This window comes from Orycteropus afer, unplaced genomic scaffold (genome assembly GCF_000298275.1).
Source record: "Orycteropus afer afer isolate SDZICR_OR568_19922 unplaced genomic scaffold, OryAfe1.0 scaffold00074, whole genome shotgun sequence".
NCBI lineage: Eukaryota > Metazoa > Chordata > Mammalia > Tubulidentata > Orycteropodidae > Orycteropus > Orycteropus afer.
In genome coordinates this window covers 7701300-7721101 of record NW_006921661.1, presented here as the reverse complement: position 1 = coordinate 7721101, position 19802 = coordinate 7701300, and the positions used below count along the sequence as shown (strand labels likewise).

General features: G+C 40.3%; 1 protein-coding gene across 1 annotated transcript in view; it reads left to right on the top strand.

Annotated features, from left to right (window-relative positions):
- The window catches only part of PAAF1 (proteasomal ATPase associated factor 1), an 82222-nt gene that overhangs the window by 9642 nt on the left and 52778 nt on the right, over positions 1-19802 (top strand). Inside the window, exons 2-3 of the mRNA XM_007941039.1 lie at positions 7433-7536; positions 18606-18695. Coding sequence (XP_007939230.1) covers positions 7433-7536; positions 18606-18695 — 194 coding nt within the window. The remainder of the gene's footprint in view (positions 1-7432; positions 7537-18605; positions 18696-19802) is intronic.

Here is a 19802-nt window from a genome sequence, read left to right as displayed (position 1 = left end):
GAGAGTGGGAACCTCCCAGAACATTGTATTGTGCCATGCCCAACAGAAATAACCCAGGTGGGCGACTTTAAAATCAGGATCTCCTCAGTTGCTAATAGCAATTCCCACCTTGGAGTTTACAAAGACTTATGGGTAGAAAAGCCACACTAAGTAATTTACTACACCGCACCCATCTTTCTCCCACTCTGTCCAGGACACTTAGTTGTGATCCCATTCAAAGCAGTCTTCTGGGCTTGGGTTTGCGTTGGCTGTGATTCATGTGGTCCATTAGTCCTGTGGACTAATGGCTCCCTTGAGTCTTTGGTTGTCTTTGTTCTGGACAGGAAGCAACTAATAGCTTTTAAGATCCCAGACATTACTCACCAAAGTAGGATGCAGAACACTGTCTTTACGAACTATGTTTTGCCAATGTAGTTGTTCCCTGAGTCTATGGTCCTTCACTTTTGAGCCTAGGAACGTCATCCTGTGAGGTGTTTGGTTATGTCTGAGAAGTTTCCATGATTGTCTCCCTTGTGTGCTTTATTTATTGCACCTACAATTATGTATGTAGAATACATATACTTATGTATGTAGAAATACTGACAACCAGACTTTTATCTTCAGGTGGTACACAATTACACCCTCCCACACCTCTTTATTATACCTATCTACTCATTTGTAAATTATTGTTTGTTAATATTATTGTTGCAGGAATGTCTGTAGTTACCATAGTTTTCCTTTATCCTTGCGTTCCTCTCAGTGTCTTCCTTTGCTTTGGTCATGTTGTGCTGACTTACTCTGTATTGTGTATTGCCTTTCCCTTCACCATTATTAGCACGTATCTTCTATCTAGTGATTTTTCCTTTCTCCTCATATCCCTGGTAACCATCAAAAAAATATTTCTTTCTATTTGTAAATCTATTCTTGATATCTTATGTTAGTGGTCTCATACAATATCTGTCCTTTTGTAATTGACCTATTTCACTCAGCCTTATGTCTTTCAGATTCATCCATGTTGTGAGATGTTTCATGGATTCATCATTATTTATTGTTGCATAGTATTACATTGTATGTATGTACCATAGTTTGTTTATCCATTCATTTGGTGATAGGCTTAGGTTGTTTCCTTCTTTTTGCTATTGTGAATAACGTTGTAATGAACATGGGTGTGCATATGTCTATTTATGACATGATTCTTCTTTCTTTAGGGTACATACCTGTTCATAAAATTACCAAGGGAGGCTAAGACCCCCTCTTGAGAAGGTATGAGGAGACCAAAAAACTTACCCAGAGACATTCTTAAAGACATAAGAAATTATAGAGAAAGTGATGGCAAAGTAGGACCAAGGAGTTTACAAGATATGAGCAGGGGGGAGGCTTACAAGTATCTGCAGATGGTGAGTGGTCTAGGGGTGGCAGGCTGGGCCAAGTCAGGTAACTGCTAACCTCCTCCCGCTTTCTAGGGATATTTATACCTGAATTCAAGGAGCTGGGGATGGGGGCTGCGTGTCTATTCCCAGACAGGATGGCTGAAGGGGCCTTGAACAGTGCCATCGTCTGTACTTTACTCTGATAAGATGCTTCCATGAGCAGCAAAATGAATTGTAGCTATTCTATACTGGTCTTGAGGAGGGAGGGGGGTGGATTAGCAAATTTCTTTCTTGACCAAACAAGATGAAGTTCAGGGACCATTTTGGGGGGCTTCAGGGCTGTGCCCCATATAATACCTAGGAGCGGGATTGCTGGATTATATGGTATTTCTCTTTCAAGGTTTTTTAAGGAAGAGCTGTACTATTTTCCATAATGGTTCATTTTTCATTCCCACCAGCAGTGTGTGTGAGTTCCAATTTCAAGCATTTGTTCTCCCCTGTTCCTTTGATCGGTACCATTATTGCTGGGGTGAGATGGTATCTCATTGTAGTTTAGATTTTCATGTCTGTAATGGCTAGTCATCAGGAACATTTCTTCATGTATTTGTTAGCCACCTGAATATCTTCCTTGTGAAGTGTCTTTTCGTATCCTTTGCCCATTTTTTAAATTAGAATGTTTGTCTTTTTGTTGTTGAGATGTTGAAGTTTTCTACAAATTCTGGAGATTAGACCCTTGTTGGATATGTCGTAGCCAAAAATTTTCTCATTCTTTAGGTTTTCGTTTATTCTTTGGGAGAAGTCTTTTGATAAGCATAAGTATTTGACTTTTAAATACTTACTTAATTTTATTTTCTTTCTTCTGGTGACTGTGGACTTCTTTTGCTGCTTTCTGTTTGTTTGAGTTAGAGGGTTAATGAGTTGATTTTGTCCCTTTCTTCATTGTGTATGTGTGTATTTATCCCTAGAAATTGACCTCTGAGCACTGCTTTTGCTGTGTCCCAAAGGTTTTGGTGTGTTGTGTTTTTGTTCTCATTGGTGTCTAGGAAATTTTTTCTTTTGTCTTTGATTTCTTCTGTTACCCAGTGGTTTTTAAGCAAGATGTTATTCAGTTTCCATGTCTTAGATTTTTTTTCCTTGGACTTCCTATTATTGATTTCTATTTTTATTGCGTTGTGATCAGAGAATATGCTTTGTATAACTTCATTGTTTTGGATTTTATTGAGGCTTGCTTTGTGGTCTAAAATGTGGTTTATTCTGGAGAGTGATCCATGTGCATTGGAAAATAATGTATACTTTTGAGTATATTGCTGTTGAGTGGAGTGTTCTATACATGTCTATGTCATGAAGGTTGTTGATTACAGCTTGTAGATCTTTTGTATCTTTGTTGAATTACTTTCTAGTTCTTTCCTTCACTTGAAGTGATGTATTGAAGTTACCTGCTCTTATTGTGGAACTGTCTTTTCTCTTTTCAATGTTATTAGAATTTGTTTCATGTGCTTTGGACCTCTGTCATTGGATATAGCAGTATTTATTACGGTTATGTTCTCTTGATGAATTTTCCCTTTAATTCTGTAATGCCTTTCTTTGTCTTTTGTGGTGTAATTATTTTTATCAGAGATTAATATCACCACATCTGCTCCTTTTTGGCTATTGTTTGCTTGATATATTTTTTTCTATCCTTTGATTTTTGTTCCTTATTTATATCTTAAGTGTGTCTCTTAAAGACAACATATTGAAGTTGTTGTTATGAGTCGTATTTATATCTTAAGTGTGTCTCTTAAAGACAACATATTGAAGAGTCATGTTTTTTATGAATACTGTCACTCTCTTTCTCTTGACTGGTAGATTTAAACCATTTATATTCAGATTATCGATTATCGATAGGTATGAATTTACTGCTATCATTTTGTTGTGCTTTTTTTGTGGTGTTGACAGTTTCTTTGTTCCACTTAATTTTCTGTGCTGAGTTCTTTTTGTTTCTGGATGATTTTTTTCATCATTGTTGGTTTTATGTTTAGTTAGTCTTTATGTTTTTCTTTTTTATTTTGTTGAGTAAATTTGTTAATTTTCTCTGTTGTCACCTTGAAATTTACCTTTATTGTCCTAAGTTTAAAGCAGTCATTTCTTTCTTTTTTTTTTAAATTGTGATTTGGGTGAAAATTTACAGAGCAAATTCACTTTCCATACAGCAGTTCACATACACTTTGTCTCATGACATTGACCACAATTTACCACAATGCAACAGCTCCCCTCCTACTTCCTCCCGGTAGTTACCTCTTCCCTGTGTCCATTCCTCCATGCATTCCTGCCCCCTGAGCCGTCTCCCTGTGCATAAGCAGCCCTTCTTTCTCCCATGATGTTCTCTCCAAGGAGTGTATCTACCTCAGGTACATGTTCAACTCATATGCCTGTCTATTGTTTGGCTGGAAGCCATAGGCGTGGGTTCAGTTCCAGACCTGATGGGAAGCTAGGGGCCATAATCACTTGCCTGGGGGGTAAGGATGAAGGGGAGTGAGGGGATACCACACATTCACAGGCGTCCAGCATGGAGGGGTAAGGGGGACGTAGTGGATGAGGTGAGTGCACTTACCTTTTGTAGGGTGGGAAGTACCCCTGCTTGGCTCTGGATGTGGGTGCAGAGTTGCTCCTCCTTGACTGCACCAGGTAATGAGGGCTTTGACTGGGAACACTGCTCACTTTATGTCAGTATGGCTGGCTGTGCTGTTGCTTGAACAATTTCTCTTAGAAAGATCAGCACGAGGCCAGTCCCCATGAGGTGGAGGTCAAAGATGTCCCAGATGTCCAAACTACCATGCCACTCCATCATTTCAGACATTAACCTCTCCTCCTCCTCCCAGTAATTTCCCCAGTCTTAGGGTTCTGTATTTCGCTGTAACGTCTCACAGAACTCACAGACACCCAAGGGTTCGTCTCACGTAGTAGTGGTGGAGGCTGGCAGGCTGGCGAGTCCCAGGTCTGGCGGATCCTCCCAACTCTCCGGGTTTGATGAACCTCGATCAGCAGATCAGACAGCGGCTGCTGTCCCAAATCCAGGGGTGAGATGAGGATGATCGAAGAAAACAAAGCTGGAGCAAGAGGAGAGCGAATCTTCCCAGGAGATTGAATCTTGCCAGGAGATTCGTAGGTATACCCTCAGGGAAGCTAAGGGTGTGATTTTATTTATACCCTCCAGCAAGGCAGGACTCAAGATACATTCCACCTGTGTTGCCCCAACAGCATTAACCTAAATCCCATCACAGAGTCGATTGCCAGTCATTATAGGGAATGACTACTACCAGCTGCCCAGCCAAGTTGATACCTGACCTTAACTACCACACCACCCCAAACAGGCATGGATAATGGGATTTACAAAACACCACAGAATGGAGGACAATGGCTAGAAGGGCCACATCAAGCAATTCACTGCAGCTGTGCAGGTTCAGCCAGCTGGGTGCTGGCAATCCATAATTCTCCATGTTCACTGTATTTGTAGAGTCTCTCCTTCAGCTTGGATATGGATCCTTGCCTTTGATGCTCAGGGTTTTAAAGTTGTCATGTATATCCAGTTCACTTGTTTTCTCAGGTCTTTGTTGTAAGAAGGATGTTAAAACACATTTGACTATATCGCCATCGTGGACCTCTTCCAAGGAAGTTTTGTTTTACTGATTATTTTTCATTTCAGATACCTTTGATATCTTTATATAATAATCCGTTTCAAGGACAAAGTTTTAAACACAGAATCTGCTTTTGAGGAAACTGGTGCTTCATGGAAGAAGAGAGAGTGGTAGCTAGAAGGTCTCATAGTCAAGTTTTGTTTTGCTTTTAAAGATGGGAAATAATTGAAGAAAAAACAATTTGAAAAGCAAGGGTTTTTTTTAAAAACATGATTAACTAAAGAACCAATGTAACCAATGTAAATATAACTTGTATGCATTGGGAAACCAAGAAAAATTCATGTGATTCACTTTATTGTGATATTCGCTTTATTGCAGTGGTCTGGAACCAAACCTGCACTATTTCTGAGGTATGCCTATACTATAGTTTGTGTCTCTATTCGTTAATTGATGGACATTTGTGTTGCACTTTTTGGCTACTATGAAGGAAGAGGGTTTGTTTGGTTTTTAAAAATACTTTATTGTATTTTTGATGAAAGTTTACACAACAAAATAGGTTCCTGTTCAACAATTTCTGTGCAAATTGTTCATTGACACCTTTTACATTCTTTATAATCTCTTTATGTGAGAATATGTCAACATTCTCATTATCTCCATTCTGGTTGTTCCATTTCCAGTAACCTAGTTTCCCTGCCCACATACCTTGTCATCTGTGCTTTAGAGTAATTGTGGACCATTTGGTCTCATAGAGATGATCTTTTAAAAGGAGAGCAGTACTCAAGGGTGATAGTCTTTATTTTATGAGTCAACCTGTTAATTTAGCTAAAAGGTGACTTTAGGGAACGGTTTCAGTTCGAGGTTTAAAGAGTATCTTAGGGAAGCAATCTCAGGGATTCATCTAGTTTCAACTGGTCTACTAAGTCTGGATTTTTTAAGAATTTGAGTTCTTTTCTACATTTTTCTCCCATTCTGTCACAATCTACCTTTTGTGTCCCTGATCAGAACAAAGGAGGGTTTTAATGGTGGGGTATGTGACATGAGACCTGGCTGTTGCAGGGAATGGGAGGAGCAGAAGTACTGCAAAACCATACTGAGTTTAGACACATTAATTTGTAGTAGTGGAAATTTCCACAATTGTGTCCTTTCCTGTAGCAGCATTCAGCAGCCTGCATATAGGAACATAGAAGGTAAGTTGTTGGATTGATCCCAGTTCTATTGCATAGACAAAAATCCAAGAGTAATATTATTTTGGTGGCTTTTCAAATATTGAGGAATCATTGAAAGTACTGACAGGAGATTGGTTGAAGTGATGTATTATGGGAGCCAGACTTCATAGGGCAGTGGATGAATCCAGGAGGGATGGTGGAGTGGGACAGAAAGCAGAATTTTCTCAATCTTGGTTTTGTGATATCTTTCTGAAATAGCACTTCATGCCACTTCCCTGCTAAAGCTTCTTCACTGGATCTTTAGTCAAAATTTCTATCCTCAATTGTGAGTTCCTCCATGATTTATTCTTCAACTACCTTTTCCATGACTTCTGAGTCAAACTGATAGATTAATTGATGCCTCTTTCTCCCTTGTTCTTTCTGTCTGTCTTTTGTTCTTGATATGCCCCTCCCTGACTTGGAATTTTCTTCCCCTTCTGTCTAGCTAGGTCCTATAGGTCCTATCTTTCTTTCAAGTCTAACCTTTTCTAGAAAGCCCTTCTATGCTGTGAATCCATGATGATTTCTACTTAACTCTTTTTCCAAGAACTTCAGTTTGGTACAACAGTCACTTACTGAATAACTTCTATTGGTTAAGTACCCTGCTAGTTCCTGAACTCAAGATTTCACAATATAGTGGCAAGTCAGACATGTGAACAGCATGCTAAGGGATGTTATAGAAATGTGTCTAAGAGGTGCAGAAGAAGAGTAAGTTTTTAACTCTGTTCTACCATTTTTATATGTTTAAGTATAGGATAATTTCTTCTTTAGCCCACATAACTGCAAAAGCAGTGTTATACTTAGGCACATTTTTCAGATTGCTGAAGCTTAACTCTTCAGTCATTATTTTGTGTGCATCACACACACACACACGCACATACTCAGAGACAGTTGCATTAAGTTGATTCCAACTCATGGTGACTCCATGTGTATTACTGTGGATAAATGTATATATGTGTGTTGATTTTCACCTTTCATCCTGGAAGAATTAATTTTCACCAGCAGTAAAATTGAAGTTGAGATCATCCTAGTAACTCTCTTTACAAATGCTATATCATATCGCTAAATTGTTGGTTTCAGCTTTAGGCCCTTGAGAATATTCCCTTCCAGATTAGGTTTGCCTACTCTAGTGCTCTTTTCCCTTAGCTTCATTTTTAATACAGATGTGTGCTTTTCTTTCATGGGCTAATTTCCTACCATCTGTAATGAAGAAACGTTAAATTCTTACTGATTTTTTGAAACTTGCTTCTTTGGGGCTATACAGGAAAACCAACTTTGTATGGCAGCCTAACTTGTCAAGGAATTGGTCTAGATGGCATCCCAGAAGTTACAGCTTCAGAAGACTTTATTGTGAATGAAGTAAACAAGGTAAGTTTTATGCCTGCTAGGTGGCACTAGATTCAAAACTATAGTAGTACCCATATATCTCCTTTAGATACTTATATTGTTACCTGTGTATCTATGTCATTTTATTATATTTACCCAGTAATCAGTTTTTGCTGCCTTTGAATGTTGAGAGCTTTTTCCTCTTATAGTTGCATATACTTTTAGGTTTCAAACTTCCTCTTATTTCCCTACACCAGTGCTGTCCAGTAGATAAATAATGTGAGCACCCTATGTAATTTAAAATTTTTAATAACTATATAAGAAGTAAAAAGAAACTGTACCTTAATTTTAATCACATATTTTATTTAACCCAATATATCAAAAATATTAGTTTAACCCATAATTAATGTAGAAAATTATTGATGAGATATTTTACATTCCCTTTTTCTTAAGTCTTCAGAATCTAGTGTATATGTTGTATTTATAGCATATCTCAATTCAGACTCTTAATTTTTTATTAGAAATACTTGATCTGTATTTAAGTTTCATAAAATTTATAGTTGAAAAGATAGATTCACATATCCAAGTAGTTCCAACATACTTTAAAGTTTTCCAGTTGAGTATTGGTTTTTGAATTTAAATTTTGAATTTAAAATTTAAATTAAATGAAATTAAAGATTCAGTTCCTCATTTGCACGGGCCACATTTCCAGTGCTTGATAGCCTTATTGACAGTGCTTACCCTATTGAATGGTATAGCCTTATGTTCTCTGTGTGGGCCTTGATTAAGAACCCATGTTAATAGTGCTTAATAATGTTTTCTCACTGGGATCTGAGGTAAGTAGGCGGCTAAGCTAAATGTTGTAGAACCCATGATCTGACTTTTACTCATTTAGCTATTGTAGTTATTGTGCCTTGGTAAGATGAGTCCCAAAGGGTGAACTAGACTTTTTCTTTTTTTTATGTGTAGTCAAACATTATTTTTATGATTTGTAAAGTATGTCAGATTTACTAGCAAGAATAGAGAATACCTTCCTTTTTTTACATAAGATTTTTAGCAAATCTTCAATCATTCCCTTTTGTGTAAAGTAATAGGTTACTTATTATATATTTTGTATTTGTTTTTTATAAGCAGCTTTGGTATTACAGAAAGTGTCAGAAGATCTGAGTCTGAATTTTGGTAACTCTGACACTTCCATACTAATTAAGTGATCTTGGGAAATTAACTTTGTTCCCTGAGTTTCAGTTTCCTCATTTATAAAATGAAGATAATATCCCACCTCATAGATGGTTAATGGGTAATAAGACTGCATATAGATAAAACTGTAAATACAAATGTGATATTTTATAGTTGTATCCATATTCAGTCTCATTGTAATGATCCTATGAGATTGACATTTTAAGTTTCTGTTTTGAAAATAAGCAAACTGAGACTCAGATTAATGGAGGTTTCATAATCATAGCTAGTTACACTGTGTGCCAAAATTGAAATTTAGTTCAATTACTTAATGTCATATTGCAAGCCTCCGTTTTCCCCAGGTGTTTTGCCAGTATCCATCCACAGCATGGATACTGACTTCCTTTCTTCCCTTCATACTCAGGCCCTGACACAATCCTTATCTCTTCCAACATCATTGCTAATTTCTGCTGTGTACCTGCTGGGTTCAGACAGTAAGTGCTTATGGTTGAGTATTCTTTTGCTTCCTAACTGCCATGAGTCACTGTGCTTTTTGATTCTGCTATATTATTATATTAAACAGTGACTCAGTCATTATACTTAAATGCCTAATAACCCTGGGAGGATAAAAAAAGTTTGACTTTGAATTTTATCTTAGTATGGCATACTCACACTTTTCCCCTGAATTTTGTCTGTTGTCATCTCTCCTGCAGATTTTCATTAAAATAGTTTTTATTAACAGTATGATTCTCCACTGCTGACATTGGAAGGTAGTTCAACATTTATCTTTCTTTATAGTCTGCTTGTGAATTAAAGATTGATTTGCAGCACTGATGAGCAGGAGAAAAACACTGATTCTTGAAACTTTAATATAATTGACTCAAAAGAAATGAAGTCTTCTGAGAACAAACCCAATTCTTACAAAGGCCTTAACACTAAGCTCCTGGAGCTTCTTGTATCCTTGCTGATATGAATATTCACCAAGGAGAGTTTAGCTGATGCTTTAGTTTAAGGTTCAGGAAGCAGTTCCAAATCCAGGTCAGCTCTCTTACAGCTATATAGGCTTGGTCATGCTGTTAGAAGCAAAAACTCATTTAATAAAAACCTGCAGGCACCAGTCATGAATATGCTGGCTAAGAACATACTGTTTGTGTAGATACTCTAATCGTTTGTTAAAAGGAGTAGACCTTTAATAAGAGCACACTGATTTTCAGTAGTGAGAAAAATGATGAGAATATTACAACTTTGAACTTGTTTCTGATGGACTATGAAAACCTGTCCTTGTTGGACATGCTACTCGTGCATACTCACTGACATTGAATTAGTTCTGATTCATACTGACCCCCATTGGGTTTCCAAGGCTGTAAATCTTTAGAAAGCAGATTGCCCCATCTTTCTTCTGCAGAGTGGCTGATGGGTTCGAACCACTGATCTTTTGGTTAGCAATCAGATGCCTTAACCAGTACACCACCAGAACTCCTTTAACAACCTTATAAAGTGGTTCAGAAAATCGTGATTATTGAAGAGAGTGTCCTGCAGAATTTCCAGAAACTTTAAAGTAGTACTGCAGAGCAGGTAGATAATGGGCTAAAGGGCTGTTTGGTAAGGGCAGCTCCTCAGCCTCAAATGGAATATATTGATATTGGCATTCTGCTGGTATAGAGTGTAGGTAGGACTGTCATATTGCTAGAATCCTTAAGGAAGGATCTACCAAGCATTTAAGATGTCTGTCTATATCTGTCACCTTGGAATGCCAATATGCTTACCTTAAATGAGCTCTGGTAGCATAGTGGCTAAGGCACTTGACTGCTAACCAGAAGGCTGGCGGTTCAAACCCACCAGCCACTCCTCGGAAGGAAGGTTGGGCAATCCTACTTCCGTAGTGATACTGCCTCGGAAACCCAAGGAGGGGTCGTTATGAGTCGGGGCCGACTCGACAGCAAACAACAACAACAAATGGTTACAAAGACTGCCTTTAACAAGTCATGTTACCTGAATTTAACATCTGGTTCCAGATATAATTTGCTACTGCACCACTACAGGTAATCTTGCTACAATAGCTGAAAGATATATGACAATGACTAGAGAAACCACATGGGGAATAATAATACAATGTGACAATGATCAGTATGTGAATACCTACAGTCAGTTTAAGTCCTAAGTGGAAATGGGTTCTACAAGCCTGACTGGGGTGTACACATTTGTGTTAGACTGGGTTCTCTAGAGAAGCAAACCAGTAAAGCTTAAATGGAGATAGAGAGAGAGAGAAATTTATCTTAGGAAAATGGCTCACACACTTACAGAAGCTGGCAAGTCCCAAGTTCTTAGATTAAAAGTCAAGCTGGAGGCTTTTCCTGACTCACATGGCTGCAGGGTCAGACACACTCAAGGTTGGCAGGCAGCATACAGGTTGTTGACTCCAACAAATGACGAATCTAAGATCTCCAGGCTGAATGGTGGATGGTTCACTCATGGACTGTTGCAGGCAGCACAACAGAATCCCAATCCATAGAGGAGTGTCTCTTTTCCTAGGATGTCCATAAATATACTGGAAGCAGGCCACACCCCTAAGGAAACTCCCTTTGAGTGGACTGGCTGCTCAAAACATATATATCTGATCCCATCATAGGAACAACCCACATCACAATTGCTTAAACCACACAGAATTGTTGTCTACCAAGTTGACACACAGCTCCAACTGTCACAGTCTACCCCTTGTCAACTTGGCAGTTGTACACATCTTCTTAACCATATATAATCTCTAAATGAGGACAATCGTAAAGTCATATTTGCACCTAACATGATATGCTAACATGCATACAAACGAAACACATTAACCTTATTTACATTTCACAGTTCATAACTGAAGGAAACAAAAATATTTGATGCACATATACAATGAAGAAAAGAAACACTCACAGTCCTTGTTTCTGCAACTGGTCACATGGTTATAGCTGATACTCAGAACTACCTTCTTCCACCACCCATTCTGTATTTCCCTTGCCCTCAGCAAGCACCTGAGCTGGTCATGGTTCCTTGCCTGGTGGGGTGACAAATCCTCATTCCCGAAGGGTCAGGGCCATTAGTTGTCATATCAGAATTGGGTTGCTATAATTTTCCATTGACTTTAATCACAGGGCATGGTAGTACTAAGAGATGTCCTAAAGAATCTCCTGTAATCCAGACATATTCTTCTTTACCTCCATTATGTAATGACAATCCAATTTCCCCTTGGTAATCAGGATCTATCACACCAGATAGTACAGTAATGCCCTTCTTTGTCTGTTGATCCAGAGTCATGAGGAAGCCGAAATGGCCGGGTGGCATTCTTAATTTCCAGTTCAATGCAGGCAGTATTGTGTTTCCAGGTGGGAGTGTTCCTCCCTTTGGGACTAAGATCTCCAGATCCATAGAGCATAGGGTGGCAGGGACAGGAAGCAAAAATTTTTTGAGTGGGTCACTAGGGGTAATAGTGAATGGTACCACTCCCATTTCTACCCCTTGGTTCCTGGACCTGTGAATCCTGGCTATTAAAGAAACAGCACCGGATACTGGATGCTGGTTTAGGGCATATACAGCTTCCTGGAGAACATTGTCCCAACCCTTCAAGGTCTTGCCACTTACCTGGCACCGTAATTGTTTTCAGTAGACCATTCCATCGTTCTATCAAGCCAGCTGCTTCAGGATGATGGGGAACATGGTAAAACCAATGACTTCCATGAGCATAAGCGCATTGCCGCACTTCATTTGCTGTGAAGTGAGTCCCTTGATCTGAAGCAGTGCTGTGTGGGATACCATGACGGTGGATAAGGCATTCTGTAAGTCCATGGGTGGTAGTTTTGGCAGAAGCATTGCGTGCAGGGAAGGCAAATCCATATCCAGAATAAGTATCTATTCCAGTAAGAACAAAATGCTGTCCTTTCCATGATGGAAGTGGTCCAGTGTGATCAACCTGCCACCAGGTTGCTGGCTGATCACCCCAAGGAATGGTTCCATATCATGGACTCACTGTTGGTCTCTGCTGCTGGCAGATTGGGTGCTCAGCAGTGGCAGTTACCAAATCAGCCTTGGTAAGTAGAAGTCCATGTGCTGAGCCCATGCATAACCTCCATCCCTGCCACCATGGCCACTTTGTTCATGAGCCCATTGACCAGTGACAGGAGTAGCTGGGGAAAAAGGATGGCTGGTTTCCACTGAACGTGTCATCCTATCCACCTGATTGTTAAAGGTCTTCTCTGCTGACGTCTCCTTTTGGTGGGCATTCACATGAGACACAAATATCTTTACTCCTTTGACCCAGTCAGAGAGATCTGTCCACATACCTCTTCCCCATACATCCTTGTCACCAATTTTCCAAACATGCCCCTTCCAAGTCCCAGACTATCTGGCCAAGCCATTAGCCACAGCCCATGAATCTGTATATAATTGCACATCTGGCCATTTCTTATTTCATGCAAAGTGAAGAGCCATATGCATGGCTCGAAGTTCTGCCCATTGGGAGGATTTCCCTTCACCACTGTCCTTCAGGGAAGTCCCAGAAAGGGGTTACAGTGCCGCTACTGTCCACTTTCGAGTGGTGCCTGCATATCATGCAGAACCATCTATAAACCAGGCACGTTTTCTCTTCCTAAGTCAACTGATCATAAGGAACTCCCCATGAGGCCATAGATGCAGACTGGGAGAGGTCAGGTAATGTGTCTGGAGTGGAGACCATAGACATTTGGGCCACTTCCTCATGCAACTTACTTGCGCCTTCAGGGCCTGCTTGAGCCCGATATCTGATATACCACTTCCATTTAATGATGGAGTGCTGCTGTGTACATCCAACTTTATGACTCTGTGGGTCAGATAACACCCAGTTCATGATGGGCAGCTCAGCCCTCATGGTGACTTGGTGGCCCATGGTTAGGCATTCAGTCTCTATTAAAGCCCAGTAACAAGCCAAAAGCTGTTTCTCAAAAGGAGAGTAGAGGATGGCAGGGCTTCGCTCCAAAATTTCAAGGGTCTGCATTGTGATTCACCAGTAGGGACCTGCCAAAGACTCCAAAAAGCATCTCTATCTACTACAAACACTTCAAGCACCATTGGATCAGCCGGATCATGTGGCCCAAGTGGCAGAGCAGTAAGCTCTGTAAGCTTGCATCAGTAAGCTGCATGGCAGCCTGAACTTGTTGCAGAGGCCCACTCAAAACTAGCAGCTTTCTTAGTCACTTGATAAATAGGCTGCAGCAACACACCCAAATGAGGGATATGTTGCCTCCAAAATCCAAAGAGACCCACCAGACGTCATGCCTCCTTTTTAGTTGTGGAGGAAGCCAGATACAATAACTTACCCTTCACTTTAGTAGGACTATCTTGACATGCCCTACACCATTGGACCCCTAGAAATTTCACTGAGGTGGAAGGTACCTGAATTTTTGTTGGATTAATTTTCCAACCTCTAGCATGCATATGTAAATAAATCTAGCGTCATCGATTCTTCTTCCATACTAGGCCCAATCAGCATAATGTCAATATAATGGACCAGTGTATGTCTTGTGGAAGAGAAAGGTGATCAAGATCACTATGGACTAAACGATGACATAGTGCTGGGGAGTTGATATACGTCTGAGGAAGCACTGTGAAAATGTATTTTTGGCCTTGAAGGCAAACTGCTTCTGATGGTCCTTTAAATTGGTATTGAGAAAAAGTCATTGGCCAGATCAATAGCTGCATACCAAATACCAGGAGATGTACTAATTTGCTCAAGCAATGAAACCACATCAGGAACAGCAGCTGCAGTCAGAGTCACCACCTTATTAAGTTTACGATAATCTACTGTCATTCTCCAAGATCCATCTGTTTTTTGCACAGGCCAAATAGGCGAATTAAATGGGGATGTGGTGGAAATCACCATCCCTGCATCCTTCAAGTCCTTGATGGTGGCAGTAATCTCTGCAACCCCTCTAGGGATGTAGTATTGCTTTTGGTTTACCATTTTTGTAGGTAGAGGCAGTTCTAATGGCTTCCACTTGGCTTTTCCTACCATAATAGCCCTTATTCCACATGTCAGGGACCCAATGTGGGAATTCTGCCAATTGCTCAGTATATCTATTCCAATTATGCATTCTGGAACTGGGGAAATCACTACAGGATGGGTTCAGGGACCCACTGAACCCACTGTGAGATGCAGCTTAGCTAAGACTCGCATCAATAAACTTGACCTCCATATGCCCCCACTCTGACTGGTGGGCCACAATGAGGCTTTGGGTGTCCTGGAATTGGTGTCAGTTCTGAGCCAGTGTCCAGTAATCCCTGAAAAGTCTGATTATTTCCTTTTCCCCAGTGGACAGTCACTCTTGTAAAAGGCCTCAGATCCCTTTGGGGAAGGCTGGGAGAAAGATTGACATTATAAATTTTTGGTAATGTAGTTGGGTCCTTCCTCAAAGAGACCTGATCTCCCCTTCATTCAAGGGGTTGTGGGTCTGTAAACTGACTCAAGTCTGGGAATTGATTGAGTGGCCGTGACTCTGTATCTGGTGGTTCAATCTAGGCTGCTGTTCATGTGACCTAGAGTTCTTCTGTCTGTACAGATCAAATATTTAGTAGGTTTGTCATGTATTTCACTCCTAGGAACACCATAACAAAGTAGCCAATGCCATAATTCCACACAAGTCAGAATATTCTGATTACTGTTCAATTCTGCTGTCCATTATGGTAACCACGCCCACCTTGCCTTTGTCGATTAACTACTGCCACTTGGTCCCTACTACCACGGGGTGCAGTCAGCCCCATCATAGTTAAGTATCTTAGTTCAATTAGGGTAGTTCCCACTGTGAAATCCAGTTTACATAAAATAGCAATCACAGTAGTCTTCAAGGATGCTGGGCTCCCTTCGCAAATTTATTCCTCACTGTACTAGTGAAAGGCGTGTTTTTGGGACTCTCCTTTTTGGCTCTAGGGGTCTAATCAGATAAAACCATTCTAACAGGCCAGTTTCCCTAAGCCTATGGATACCTTCTTCTACATTATACCAAGGCAGGTCTGGTACTTCAACTTGACTTAAGGTAGGCCACAGCATAATCCATGCTTCAGTAAGCCAACCAAATAAACTATTAGATCCTTTCCTAACCTCTCGAGCTGAAACATTGAATGAAGAATCTGTATTTAGTGGGCCTAAATCAGTAAACTCAGACTGATCCAATGCTACATTCCTTGCACCATTATCCCACACCCTCAGTAGCCATTCCCATACATATTCTCCAGGTTTATGTCCATACATGTTAGCAAAATCAAGTAGGTCTTTTTGGGTGTAGTGTACCACCTCCTCAGTCACACTTTGTATTTCACCTTTTGGGGCTCACTTGGACTTAACTTTAGTTATAGGTCTAGCAGGAACAATGGGTGGTTGGGGCAATTCCTGAGAACATTCAGCAATGTTCCATGGCCTCTGCCTCAGGCAGTGACCCAGCAGGAACAGTTGCGTTAATCCCATCAAACTGAGGTGGAGGGGATAGTGGTTTTACAGTAATCCTTTCAGATGGGAGGGATTCAACAAAATTTACAGGCTCTATATCCTGATCTTCCTGGCTATTTGCCCATATGTGTTCATTCCAGGTTTCAGGATCCCATTTTTTCCCAGTCAGTGCCCTCACTTTAACTTCAGACACCATTCTAAGTTGGCAATTTAATTGCGTTGTAATTCAGCACCCTTACAGTAAGACTCTGGGTTTGGTTTTTGGCAATGCCAGCTCTGTTACTAGGAGAAATAAGGGTTTCTTTCAAGCACAACTGGAAACATTGAGGTCTTTTATGTGACACGTAAGCTGTGACTCAGCAGCCCTGAACTCATCTCGCTCTTTCACCACTTTGTCTAGTGTTAGTAGGACCAACCAACCAGCTTTCTTATACTCTTCATGCTGACAGAATTGCAGAAAAGTATCAAATATGCAATCACTCAGAGCCTCACTGCTCAAAAGTACTTGATTTATTGGTGGTGCTATTTTGCATATTAATGTTGCCACCTCATGCCACGATTAGCAGGGCTGTCTTTACTCACAGAGGCAGGGTCACCAGTGCCTTTACAATTAATCAAATTGGAGAACCAATTTAGGAAGCCCATCATTATGATTCTGTCTCTCTAGAACCACACCCAGTACCAAATGTGTTAGACTGGGTTCTCTAGAGAAACACAACCAGTAAAGCTTATATATAGAGAAAGAGAAATTTATCTTAGGAAAATGGCTCACACGCTTATAGAAGCTGGCAAGTCCCAAGTTCTTGGATTAAACGTCAAGCTGGAGGCTTTTCCTGACATGGCTGCAGGGGTGGATGAGCTCCAGCTTGGCAGGCAGTGTACTGGCTGTTGACTCCAACAAATGACGAATCCAAGATCTCCAGGCTGAACGGTGGATTGTTTGCTCATGGACTGTTACAGGCAGCACAATAGAATCCTGATCCACAGAAGAGTGTCTGTTTTCCCAGGATGTCCATAAATATACTGGAAGCAGTCCACACCTTTAAGGAAACTCCCTTTGAGTGGATTGACTGCTCAGAACGTATACATCTGATCCCATCATGGGAACAACCCACATCACAGTTGCTTAAACCACACAGAATTGTGGTCCACCAAATTGACACACAGCTCCAACTATCACAACATTGTACCATAATTTCATTTATCAACTTTCTGTGGTACTGTACATCTTAGTACAGGTGGGCATCACTTAATATCTTTTTGTTCAGGTAGTGTGTAACTGCATGTATGTCCATGGCCCTTTTGTTTATTATCTCCCCCTAATATTTAAAAGGAGCTCTGGTGGTACAGTGGTTAAAGCATTTGACTGCTAACCACAAGGTCAGTGGTTCAAACCCATCTCCACTCTGTGGGAGAAAGATTAGACAGTCTGCTTCCGTAAAGATTTATAGCATTGGAAACCCTGTGGTCAGTTCTACTCTGCCCTATAGGGTTGCTGTGGGTTGGAATCAACTCGATGGCAGTGAGTTTGATTTTTTAGGTTTTAATGGTTAAAAGAGACCCCAACCTAGACTCTTGCAGCACTGGACCATGAGTGGGAAACAGGCAGGTGAAGCAGAGAGTATGGCTCTGGGTGTGGGCTCTCGGGCTTTATCTGGTGGGTTAGCGGTGGCAGCAGCAGTAGCAAGGGGGCTGTGGGCTGGGTTGCTCCTGCTGCTTGGGTGGGCGGCACAGTAATCGGGGCAGAGCAGAGTGCACTCCACCCCCTCCCTACTCTCTTCCTCTCGCTTTGCTTCTGCCCTGTCAGCTGCCTGTCTGCTCTCCAGCCTCCACCAGCCACTCTAGCAGCATCCACAGCAGCTATGGCAACAAGGACAACCAGAAGCGGTCTTCTATAGGTTTTAATATGTTGTTCACATAATATCCAAATCACATAATGTCCTATTTCACAGAATGTATGGTGATGTTAAGCAATGCATACTTGTAGTCTAACATTTTTTTCTGAAAGTTCTTATAGGCAGGAAGTTTATTTTTAGACATGTGTTTTCACCCCTAGGCTTGGGAGCTGGTACTAAGTTTCTTCATATCTCTGTGTTGACTCTTCTACTAATTCTGTTTCTTGTCCTATTGCTTATTGCAAGTATTAGTATTAAATTTTCTTCTAAAAATTTGTGCAAACATCTTTGTCAGTTGTATCTTACTGTTGATTTGTCTTCTGTGGGGTATTTTTCTTCAATATTAAAAAGATACAAAAAATAATGGTATCTTAGGGATACCAGATTACATTGCAGCCCTCTGCAGTGAAAGGATTGCTGAGCTATGGGAGACTGGGTATTAGTTTTAATAGCTGGGGAAGGAGGATTAGAGAGGGTATACTTAAAGATGAGAATTTACTGTAGTCCTAATGTTTTTTTAAATAGGCCTTAATTACATTGAAATACTGAACTTACGGATTTTATTTCTCCCTTTTTCTGTTTAGAAGAGTGTTCATATTTCATGTATAAAGGAAAATGCATCTGCTAAGTTTTTGGCACCATATACCTCCTTTTCCAGAATTCATGCAAAGAGTGTAAGTATTTTGTTAAAATGAGGAAAGAGCATAATAGCATGTTAATTTTTCATTTTATCTACTTGTCTAGTACTGTAAACATTCATAACTAATGTGTCTTTCATTTTCTTTACATTGTAAAATAATACAGCTGATGAAGTGTGATGTGTTTGGCAAAACTGGTACTCATGTCTTCATAGAATATGTTTCATGTCCGTTCTCTGGTGATCTTAAAGAAAGGAATTGTATGAAATTTCCTTAAAAGTGTTCTACCAGAGCTTACTGGCTTTTGGGTAATGAAGATAGTTGCTGGTTGTCTTAGGCTTAGTTCTCTAGAGAAGCAAAACCAGTGAAGCTTATATATGTGTATATATATAACAGAAAGGGATTTGTCTCAAAGAAATAACTTATGTGGTTGTAGAGGCTGGCAGGTCCCACGTCCATGGTTTAGATGTCAGGCTGGGTGCTTCTTCTGACTTATGTAGCTGCAGGGGCTGATGAAACCAAGATCAGTAGGTGGGACAGCAGGCTGCTTGCCTCACAAGCTGTGGAGGCTAATGAATCCCTAGATCAGCAGGCCAATGGCTCAAGTCCCAAGAACCAGAGGTCACATGATGATGAGCCAGATGTAGGATCCAGAGGGAGCAAAATGCCAGAGAGCTTTATCAGAATATCTGTATATGGTAACTGCAGGCCATACCCCTGAGGAAACTCCTTTTCAACTGATAGACTATTAGTAGCAGATCTTAGCATAGAGGTGATTACATTGTATCAGATCTCACCATGGAATGATTACATTGTATCAGGTCTCATCTTAGACGTGATTACATTATTACATAACTGTCAGACTACATCCTAACTGCCAAACCACTGAGAATTATGGCTCAGCCAATTTGACACACAACCTTAACCATTGCACTGATGTTTGCATAATAGGTTGCTGCTCATATAAGCCTATAAGATGGGGATATAGCATATTGAGAAATAATGTTAAAAGATCTTTATGATGAAGGCTTTCCTACTTCTATGGACTTTTTTTCTTTTTTTATTAGGATTTGGGTGAAGATTTACAGAGTAAATTCACTTTTCATACAGCAGTTCACATATACTTTGTCTCATGTCATTGAC